At 33.0% G+C, this 11,315-nt stretch overlaps 1 protein-coding gene across 1 annotated transcript in view; it reads left to right on the top strand.

Annotated features, from left to right (window-relative positions):
* The first annotated feature begins 67 nt into the window (after nt 1-67).
* LOC106478138 overlaps nt 68-11,315 on the top strand; it is a 33,689-nt gene continuing 22,441 nt past the window's right edge. The window contains exon 1 of the mRNA XM_022381869.1: nt 68-1,047. Within this exon, the coding sequence (XP_022237577.1) occupies nt 135-1,047 (913 nt within the window). The 5' untranslated portion in view covers nt 68-134. The remainder of the gene's footprint in view (nt 1,048-11,315) is intronic.

Genomic DNA, 11,315 nt, shown 5'->3' with positions numbered 1-11,315 from the left:
GAGGTGGTTTATTTGGTCGCGCGCAAAGGAACTTCTATTAGTATTTACCTTCTTTGATTCTCTTCTCTATAGTTGCTGTGTTGAAGATAAGAGGGAAACGGAGTGGAATATCCGTTACAGAAAGAGCAGGCATCATGGAAGTGAAACATTTCAATATGACCAACTGTCATTGTGGGGGAGACGGTTGCTCTCTGTACGATTGCCCCACACCAGGACAAACTTTTTGTACCTCCTCTAACACAGATGAAATAGCTGTTCAAGACATCGATCTTGACATGACATCATTTCTGTCTGCCTCGTGCGTAGACGACATACACACCACCGTGTTCACCAATACTCTTTGCATGAGTGGAGGTTCGACTTCCGAAACTGTGTCGGTCAACAAAAGCAGAGCTTCTCCTGTAATGTTTCACACTCTTAGAAACGTACAAGAGGCGTCATCACTCTCCGAAATTTCTGTTAAAAAACCATTCCACAAACCTTTACGTTCCCTAGAATATTACGAAATAAACAACAACCAATCGCCCACACATCAGGGTTGTGAAACAGGGAAACCAACCTACAGAGGTATCTGGCCACAAGAAAACATCAACTCTATGTATACGTGGTTTGATGCAGCCCACCAGACGGTTTGTGGTGGCCTTCAGTGCGGGACTCTCCCGTCTGATTCATCCAGCCAGCCGCGCGTGTCGTCACCGAGCTTCGACAACTTGCACAATGCGATCCACTCTCAAATAGACTCAGCAGAGTTAGCCATCGACGTGAATTGTCTCTCAAACTATGAACTCCCGTGTCTCTCGCCAGACTTTTTAAACTTTCATACAGGATATTCAAGCTCCGGAGAACACGAAGAATTAAATATTCCACAAATACTCACCAGAACTTCTCCTCAACACACGAATGATTTTAGCACAGTTTGGGTATCCGCCTTGCCAACCCCTTCTCCCAGTGTGTCTGCTGACCAACCCGTCACCCCTCTAACTGATGCCGTGGAGGAGTCGGATGATGATGATGATGAGCCTGATCCATCTGTTACAGTTCCAGCAGGTAAAGCTAAGGTTTTCTATATTTTACTGTAATTAAAACCTAAAGATATCATTTAGACCCATTCATGTGCTGACTCATCGTTTAGATTGAACATTTAAGAATAGAAGTAAAATCACGCACTAAATCAATGTTCATTTAACAAACAGTATCGATATATTGAATCATAACATTCCATTTCAGAATACACTCAGACTTTGATCAGGAACAAACTACTCTTACGTTTACCATTTCTAACTCAGGTATTGTATTATACATAGAAAGTATACAAAAGATGACCTAAGCCAACAACGAATTATAATAGATAATGCTAGTGGAAGTACGCTAATTCATTTTCAACTAATATTTCAGAAACTATCTTTCTTGTAAAACAGTATATTATTATTATAAAATATTCTTATTTGCAATGACACCAATACAATACGTTATTGTTTTGTTTTTTTAGTTTTCAAGAAAAACTCTGGTAAAAGTTTACAAAAGAAGGTAATAACAAACGTGCGTCAGTATAATGTGTAGCTTAAGATAAGTATTTACTGGATTGGTAATAACTTTATGTATTCTCAAGAAAAACTAATAATATAGTATAAAGGTCTCTTAACGCAGCGATTTAAGAATAACTCTACCATTTTTGAAGAAAATACTTTCAATGCAATATACACATCTCCATGTGTTTTCACTTGGTTTAGGAATAATCCTGAAAATAAAATAATGTATTATGCTAGTGTTTCTTCTAACAGAGACACTGAATGCAAGAAGGGTATTGGAACTTTAACTACACTCACTTACTTACAATGAGCATTTAGTATCACTGGTTGATAAATGCAAATGTTTATTGAGTATTTCACTTCAACAGAACCGATTCGTAAAAACAAAACTTCGTGATTTGTGCAAACATTAAACACGCTCTTTTCTGTTATACTTCAACAATCTGGTAAGTAGTTGTATGAGTTTTTCAGTAGTTTGAGATATGAATTATAAAAACAAATAAACTAGATATTTATTAAGCTTAAAGTTGGTGCAAAACCACTTCATTACATTAATAAAGCTTTCTTAGTTCATTACGTAGTTCAAGACTTAAAACATTGAATGAGTCCGAAACAGTAATTCTGTTAGTATCAGAAAATTTAATTAAAAACAAAGTTAAAAATCTTATACATACTTTTAAATAATTTAGCAATTTTCTCCTTCTACCTAAATCCTTAATACTTTGAATATTGACATAAATTTTTACTTTAGATTTTACTGTAGATAAAATATATGTATGATTGTGTTTGATCTCTACTCAAATGATTGACTAAATCTTGACTTCATCACTTTTATTTTTGCACTCAAGTTTATTCTTAACCCTTTTAATTTGGTATATGTCAATGAACACCTTAAATATTTTTTATGTCCTGCAAAATAGAAAATAAAGAGAACAATGATAACTCATTTAATAATCAGTTTTTATATAAACAAGCTCGTGTTAAAAAGTTTAGATCTACTTTCAAGGTAAGTCCCTTTATTTTAGCATAATTGTTAACATAAGAAATTTGAAGTGGATATACAAATTATTTCTTTTCTCATAATCCTACCAAGACTGAAGATAAAGGAAAACATGACATGGGACTAATTGATTACGTTTTTTTTTTCTGAACCGCTTCCCTACTTTGAAGTAAAACATATTGTGTAAACATGAAGCAATGCATTATACTACAGCGTCTTATCATTACTGATATTATGCAAGAGAGATTTTCCTAGACAGAAATGACTGTGAGGTCCGTGTACGCTATATATTTCATAGCACAGCTTTGCTTTACGTGAGGTCATGTAACCACAAGTCACATTCACACAAAGATATACAACAAACTGCATTAAACTTAAACTACATGCTTCAAACGATTCTTACTAGTGATTAGTAAAAAACAGAATCCCGAGCGCGAAGATTGTTGAGTATTAGTTATATTGCAATGCACAAAGAAAAAGCTAAGCCTTTGACCTGTCATTAAAATTAAGAGGTTTTGTTATTAATTTTTATTTGTACGTTTTCATTTATAATATACATTTTACTTGGATTTCTGTTTGAAGAAACATTAATATGTTCAGCTACGTCCTTTGAAAAGTGCTCACAATTATAAATTTGAAAAACAGATAATAAGGTACGTAGTTAAAAAACACTGGCTGTATTTATATCATTTTTACATTTCCTTAATGCACCTCCGTGTACTACAGAGGGCTGAGCATGTGACAACTACCACAGATATAAAGTCGCGGTGGGATGTAATGTATCAGAACTACATTTTGATATAGTTAAGGGTGTTGTAGGTAGTGTGATGCCAACAAAAATTCATCACTTTTGGAAAGAATGTGTAATAACAAAATATTCGTACACTCAGATCATAAAAATGTGTTTAAATAAAGAATTTAGGACTTCCAAGACGGGGAAATCTTGTATACTTAATGATATTGTAAAACAAAAGAATATGGGTCTCTTTGGAAAAAGAGGACCATACAAAACGAGACCTGCAACGAGTCATATCTTATTCGTGATATGCAAAGTGCAGCTTCTTGTATCAGGTAAGGATCCGCGACAGTAAAAGTCAGTAGCAAAAGCTGTCAATGATGCGTCCCAAGCAACATTTCACTGTTTAATGAAGAAGGATCTACGTCTTAAAAAGCGATAAAAACAAAACAAAAACACATTCACACGACATATTCGTTCAACCATTGTTTAACCCCAAACAGTTCGCGAATGAAACGGGTATTCATGCTGTTCCACACGAGAACGTACCGTTGAATCGTCTATGTTATCTGATTGTTGAAATGGATGCTGGGAAACCGTATACTAGATGGATTCTAGAAAATATGCAGAGTAGAGTTGTATACTTTCGTCATGACAACTTTGAGACGGAGACTTCTGCAATAAAATATACGTTACATAACTATTGTCAAGCAGCATGATGAACAGATAGAGTATGACCGGATATGACGACACTGATTATAATGATGTGGTGAAATTCCAAAATCGTTTTTATATAACACATTCATACTCTGTATAAACTGAACTATGCACTTACTGGAAAATAAATTTTGCTTCAAAATAAAGATGGATTATCTTAAGAAAATAGATAGGCACTATTGATGCAAACCAAGAAAATATAGTTAAATGGACTTGCCTCTTTTTTCAACTGTTGGCTAAACGACAGTGCATTGAAAAATTACGTGGCCTGGTGGTTAAGGCGCTCGAGGGTCTTGGGGGTGTTATAATGTAACGATAAATCCCACTATTTGTTGTAAAAGAGAAGCCCAAGAGTTGGTGGTGGGTGGTGTTGACTAGCTGCCTTCCCGCCAGTCTATCACTACTAAATTAGTGACAGCTAGTGGAACTAGCCCTCGTGTAGCTTTGCGCGAAATTCAAAACAAGCAAACTTGGAAAACTACGCCATATTTTGTTATTGTAGTTCGTACGCTTTCAGTATCTTTTAGAACAACTAACTACCCACAGTTCAAGATTATCTGCATTGGCAAAGTGTTTTTTGTTTGGAAGAATCTCTTTCGTAACCATAATCCATACTTTTTGGATAAGTGCTTTGTCCAAGATTGGCTTGTGATGTGGTTTTTGAGTTAGTTGTTTTCCCAGATTCCTCCATCCATAAATATACCCGTGATGTCATTGCACAAAAAAATGGTCAGGTATCTGTTCTGTAACTAAAATGTATATGTTTCAAACACGTCGTTATGACTCTAATCTACCGTAACAAGCCATTGCATTAGCATATGCAAATCGATTTCCTAAAGTTCGATTAACTCCGTATAGTAATGTAAGTATAATTTCGTTGAATATATATATTTGGAATTTTTTATGGAAAAAAATGTGCCATTTTTGTTTGATCTTGTTGTTTACAAGTTTTTGTAATAACATATTCTAGAAAATGTCCGCAGTAAACGTTTAAAGGATCTTTCATTGAACATGTCTAGTTTCACAGATAATTTATAAGACAGTAAAACCAACATTTGAAATTGAAATAAAAAAATCTGATTATTTCATTTCTAATAGAGAACGTTTAAAATATATATTTTCACTTCTTTCACCATAATACACTTGAGATGTCCAGAGTATTAAGAAACAAACTTTTTTGCAAAAGAATGGATATTTATATATGAAATTATCTGTGTATTTAACGACATCAACAGCTAATAGTATAGAGGTTCAAATGGGATTCTGTACATAGGTGCCAGAGACTGGGAAGGCAATAAGGCGTTGCCCAACCACTTTTTAAAAAGGGAGCCTTGCCCCCCACTTTTAACAGTAAGAGATAGATTTTTTTAACGAAACTTTTAACAATGTATGCTTGAAAATTGTTGTAATTCTAAACATTTCTATCTACTGATAAGTTGCATCTGCGCAGGCGGGAAATTTATTTCCTCATCTGAATGGGAATTTCAATAGTAGATCAAAAATTGAGATTTAGGACTAAAGATTCTATTTGTTTTTATTATTTCATCCAAAACAAGTATTAACCAACTCATATCAAAAGAAATTTTGAAATATCAACATTTCAGATATAATTTTATTTTGAAGTCAATTTCTGTGGATACATCACACTTAACTTTTCAAGTTGATGTCATGATGCTGCACATTTCTTTGAGACTCAGACAGTATGCGATAATGCGATGGACATCTGAAAATTAATTCAGATATTTACTGGAGTAACAGTTATCGTATCTGACTTGTTCAGGAAAATTTAACAATATGTCGTTTGACAGCACCTCCTCCCTCTCCCACTTTTGTAGTTTTTCTAGTGTCTTGTGTTTGGAATGCTATACCGCTTTAGGGATATGTGGGGGGAAATTTCAAAGTTTGCTCAACTACTTTCATTAACATATAGAACACATTCAATGTGCAAATATCTGTTCTCTGTGTGTGTGTATGTGCATTTACAAGCGGGAAAAGTTAATATCATACTTTAAACAGTAGTTACATCACATTGTAACTTTGCCTCCAAAGTTATGGATTGTTTCTTAAAGAACCACCGTATTATTTGTAGTATACATTTCAAGATTATTGTGAATATTTGTTCTGCAGTGATATCATAAAATGTAACTATGTAATAAAATGTTAACATATTTAGGCATACAGAAGGTATGCTTGTGGTAGTTCGAGTTCTTAAACTTTACTAACAGTTAGTATTGAGTTAACCCCATCGCTCAATTGACAGAGCATTTGACTGGCATACAAAGGTCCTGGTGTCGATCACACTCGTGAAGAATACCAAAATGAGATTACCACAGCAACACTGGTACTTACCCTTCCAGATCCCTAAAACTCGATCTAGAAGAAGAAGCACTGGTGTCCAACTATTCGTCGTACCAAGAACCTGGGTTAAGACCCGAGGACGGGCCTTGTTATGAGAGAGGAAGAATGTGGTAGTTGGAGCTATTGAAAAAGTGCCTTGCTGGAAACTACTTGTGCATTAATCCTTTAACTGAATTGGTAGAACACTTGCTTCATGCACGAGAGGTTTTCAGTTCGATCTCGAACTCAAGAAATACAAAAAAGAATTATTCTACCTTTGTAAAAGTCGGCAGATATTAAAAAGTGCTTAGATATAGCCTTCAAATTCATTTTATTGCTTAGATATTGTCTTCAGATGTATTTTATTGAACATGCAAGAATAACTATTAAGATATATTGAAAAAATAATATTTAGCTTTATAACAGATATATATATATATTTGCAAATAAGTCTTATAGTTTTGAAACTGAAATATATTCTATTATAAAGTACTGCGGGTTTAGAATTTTTTTGTAGTAAAACGGCAGATAATAATTTATTGTTGTTTTATATTATTTTTTTCCACCGTTTGTTTGTTGTGAAGCATAAACCTACACAGTGGGCTATCTGTGCTGTACCCATCACGGTTATCGAAACCCAGTTTTTATCATTACAAGTATTCAAAATTGCTGCTGAGTCAATGGGGGGCTTTTTTTCACAGATATAATTTTAAACAAGAATGATTTGAGCATTCAATCTGATTGTTTTTATAACTAATAACGTAGATAAAGTAATATGTAGAATTGTACACGAACTTATCTCTACGTTAAATTACCTTTTTTCATTTGCGAGTTTTCGGTTCTCTTAACGAAGTCTTCACCGGGCAACAATGAAGGCTCCGGTAAGAGGGTCGAAAGCTTGCAAATAAAATAAATGTACTTATATTCTAGTCGTCCGTTGTCTACAGTTTGTAATCATAGAATTATTAAAGCTGTGTTTTGCTGTTTGCATCTGAGATAATTAGGTTTTGACTGTCCTCTGACAGTTTTGGTAAGTCAGTTAAAAGGTATACATTTGTTGGTTTTAACAAAACTGTTAACTTGATTTTTCATTTGGTCAATTACCAACAGTCAGCAGCCAGTTTGTTTCTTCGAAATGGTTGATGTATTTCCTTCCGATTGCACTTCTAACAGACTTTGTTGAAACATATTTCTGTCCAATTAGTCAAAGAAAAACATTATAAAAAAAATCCTGTGAGATTAGAAGGGCACCAATTATCACGCCCCTTTTAAAGTTGCATATATCTTTCTCTTATTCATTACCTTGCATACTAACTATGATATGACTACACCTCTGCATTTACAGAATTCAAGCGTTCACTTGAAAAATCATACACCCAACTTATTTTTCATATGCAAATAAAGGAAGTGTTTTTAAAATGTTACAGAACGAGCCCTAACGAAGTAGTTGGTTGTTGTACAATTATGTTTAACAAAACAAAATAAATGCTATATCACCAAAGTATAATCACTTCGTGTCACTTTACAGCCTATTTCGTCAGCATAAGACGATTAGCAGAACTACTTTTAACAAAGACAAATTAAATACTATATAACACAATAATTATCTTCGTGTGTCACATTACAATAGACGTCATCAACGGAAGAAAAAATGTTATATCACCTGAAAATTATCACTGTGTACCATATTACCATAGACAGTCAACCAAACGATTAGCTCATTCATGCATAACAAAATTATATAAAATAGTTTATTTTTCACTTGAGAATTATCATTCCATGCCTTTTAGCGATATATCTATATACACTAGTCACATGTGATGTGTTTTTACTAAATAAACACGCTTTCTTATGCGAATGTTTAAAATACTAAAAACTAATACGGTCATCTAGAGTTTTGTTGGAAAATTGCCCTAAGAATATAATGCTTCATATAACAGCTGCGCCAGAATCCAGTGTATGTATAAATATTTATAATTTCTAAGGAATTAATTCGTGATTAGGTTTTCATGTGTGAACAATAGTCTAATGACATGGTATTCCTATAAACGCAGACTTTAGAAGTAAAGTTGAAGAACTGGCAATTTTATGGAATAACGAAGTAGCTTCCATGCTGAAGAATGCTGTTTTTAGCTAAGAAACCGATACAGATAACAAAATCAGTGAAATAAGTTATTTGGCTTTTCTTATACATATAACATATGTCTGAGTTTTCCTTTACATTTTGGCTGTTCTTATAAATATAACATATGTCTGAGTTTTTCTTTACATTTTGGCTGTTCTTATAAATATAACATATGTCTGAGTTTTCCTTTACATTTTGGCTGTTCTTATAAATATAACATATGTCTGAGTTTTTCTTTACATTTTGGCTGTTCTTATAAATATAACATATGTCTGAGTTTTCCTTTACATTTTGGCTGTTCTTATAAATAAAACATATGTCTGAGTTTTCCTTTACATTTGGGCTGTTCTTATAAATATAACATATGTCTGAGTTTTCCTTTACATTTTGTCTGTTGTTATAAATATAACATATGTCTGAGTTTTCCTTTACATTTTCCAAATCATGAAGGTTTGTTAGTCATCAACAAACTAGACAAAGACATCCATAGTAGAATTATTTTCTTTTTCTTTGATAATATTCAAAATGAAAGGAGCATCGGTACAGCTATATGTTTAAAAGAGTTTTACTCGTATTTAATTTATATGGCAAATGTTGATGGTTTTCACCAGCTTTCAGTTATTATATTTGTTAAAAACGTAAGATATATTCAAACTGTGTTTGGCAGAGATGGCTTCGTATAGAAGGAAGAGTACAGCTACCATATTTCATCGTTGTATTGCACAAACTGTTGACAAGGTAATGGTTTATGTTGTCTGACGCCATGATGCAAACACATTTCCACGTATCTGACCACAAAATAGTGTGGTTAAGCAGAATAGGCGTTAGCCTGTACACGACGCCCTTCTTATAAGCGCCTCAAAATTCAGTCTCTCAGATGAGCAGAATTGGTATCACGATAATCTAACTGGCTCTTCTTGTTTTACGTCAGTTATAACCTAAAATACCACTAAGGTCACTAACCACTGAAGTTCGAAGGAACCTGTCTGAAGTAAAGTACCATTTTTAAACGACGTCCTCTGCGAAAGATGTCTAAAATATAGTTTATTCTGGATTGAAGAAATGGATGGATAACAGTTGTGGAATCCGAGTGTATGTGGTTTTATTAATACGGATCAACTCCTGCTGCACATACAATGGCACAAGACCGTATATACAGGTATGATAAGGATATTTTGGTATACACGTATATATTTACAGTGAAAAAGTCACTGATGTTTAATTTTGTTAGAAACGTAGGAAAGCTTACTATTAAACGACGAAGTGTAAAAAGTGTAAAATTACGCAAATTATTAAATTATAAAGAGAAATGTTAATAATTCCAGCTTTTGTGAAATAAACCTAAGTTAGACAATTTTAAAACTATAAATATAGAAATCCTATTTATTTTAAGATATTGTAAACGACAAAGTTTGCTTGTACCCTTTTATTTTTAAGTACAGATAACATAAAATGAACACACCTAATTATAACATTTCATTTGATTAATTTAAGTATAAGTTGAACAACAACAACAAAAACTTCTAATATATTTCTTTACCCTCAGCTTCATCTTTGATTTAGAATAAGGATTCGTTGGTTTACTCATCATTCATCTACAATAGAAACAACTACGATGTTGAGTGAATATGGTTCAGTAAGGCTTCGCGTGGTTATAATGAATATAAAACCTGTACCGCCTGGTTGATGTTTATTTTCATGGGAAATAAAACTAATGTATAGCGTGTTTTGTTTTACGTGATGTATCAAGAACATAAGGTTGGATGGTTAGCAAATAAACATGAGTGTCACAGCGTTAGCCCAAATTACCCGAGGTGGCGAAATGGTTCTAGAAACTTGTTATGCAAGAAAAGTGCAATATTTTAAATTCAGTTAGTGATACAAGCTTCACTTGTTGTGCTCTATCAGGAATTAGCATCAGTCATTAGCCGCTGTTTTCAATTAATCTATAACACACGATCTGTACACGTGTGCGTTAAAGTTGCAGAACTATCACATTTAGAATGTTATATTTCTTAATATTTTAATTGGGTTAACATTTTTAAAGCTAAGGCATTTTTTTGTTACAGCAAGGTAAACTAAACATAGCTAATAAAGCATGAACTGGACACCAGCCAAACATTTGTATGCTATTTAATTAAATAGGCTTAATTTACTTAATAATAAGAAGTGCTCTTGGTCGAACCGTAAAGGTAGTTATTATAATATATATAATGCTAAAGCTAATCGGATGATGGTGTCCAATTACGGTAATGATCAACTAGATTTATTACAAGTAATTCGAGGTTTAGATGTAATATATAATATTTATGACCGTTATAACAAATGCTTCTTTTTTTATAGTTATATCTGAATTTAAATGAAGGTGTTATACCTGTTTTATCCACATATTATGCCTCATTCTTTAGGAATGTATAAGAGTAAAAAATTTCACTTTTTTTGTGAAATATAATTTTATTTCTGGAAAAGTGTTATCAAAATGAACGTTTTTCAGTGTCGCATGAATTTTTATTTTTGAGAAAAAAATTTCGAAAAATAATATTTGATGATACACGTTTAATTTTGATACAGACCGTAATATACTGATAATGATACAGGCAGTAATGTACAGCAATACATTCCTTGATACACGTTTGAATATAATTGTATCGAGACATTTAATGATACACTTTTGATTGTGATACAGACCATAATGTAAAGCAACACATTATTTGATACACGTTTGATTTCATTACAAAATGTAATGTACAGCAACACATTTAATGATACACGTTTGATCTTGATACAGGCTGTATTGTACATTTGATGATATAGGTTAAGATATACAATAAGAAATTTAATGGTACACGTTTGATTATGATACAGGCTGTA

This window comes from Limulus polyphemus, unplaced genomic scaffold, assembly GCF_000517525.1.
Source record: "Limulus polyphemus unplaced genomic scaffold, Limulus_polyphemus-2.1.2 Scaffold9, whole genome shotgun sequence".
NCBI lineage: Eukaryota > Metazoa > Arthropoda > Merostomata > Xiphosura > Limulidae > Limulus > Limulus polyphemus.
The sequence above is the reverse complement of the archived record's forward strand: the minus strand, read 5'-3'. Positions and strand labels throughout refer to the sequence as shown.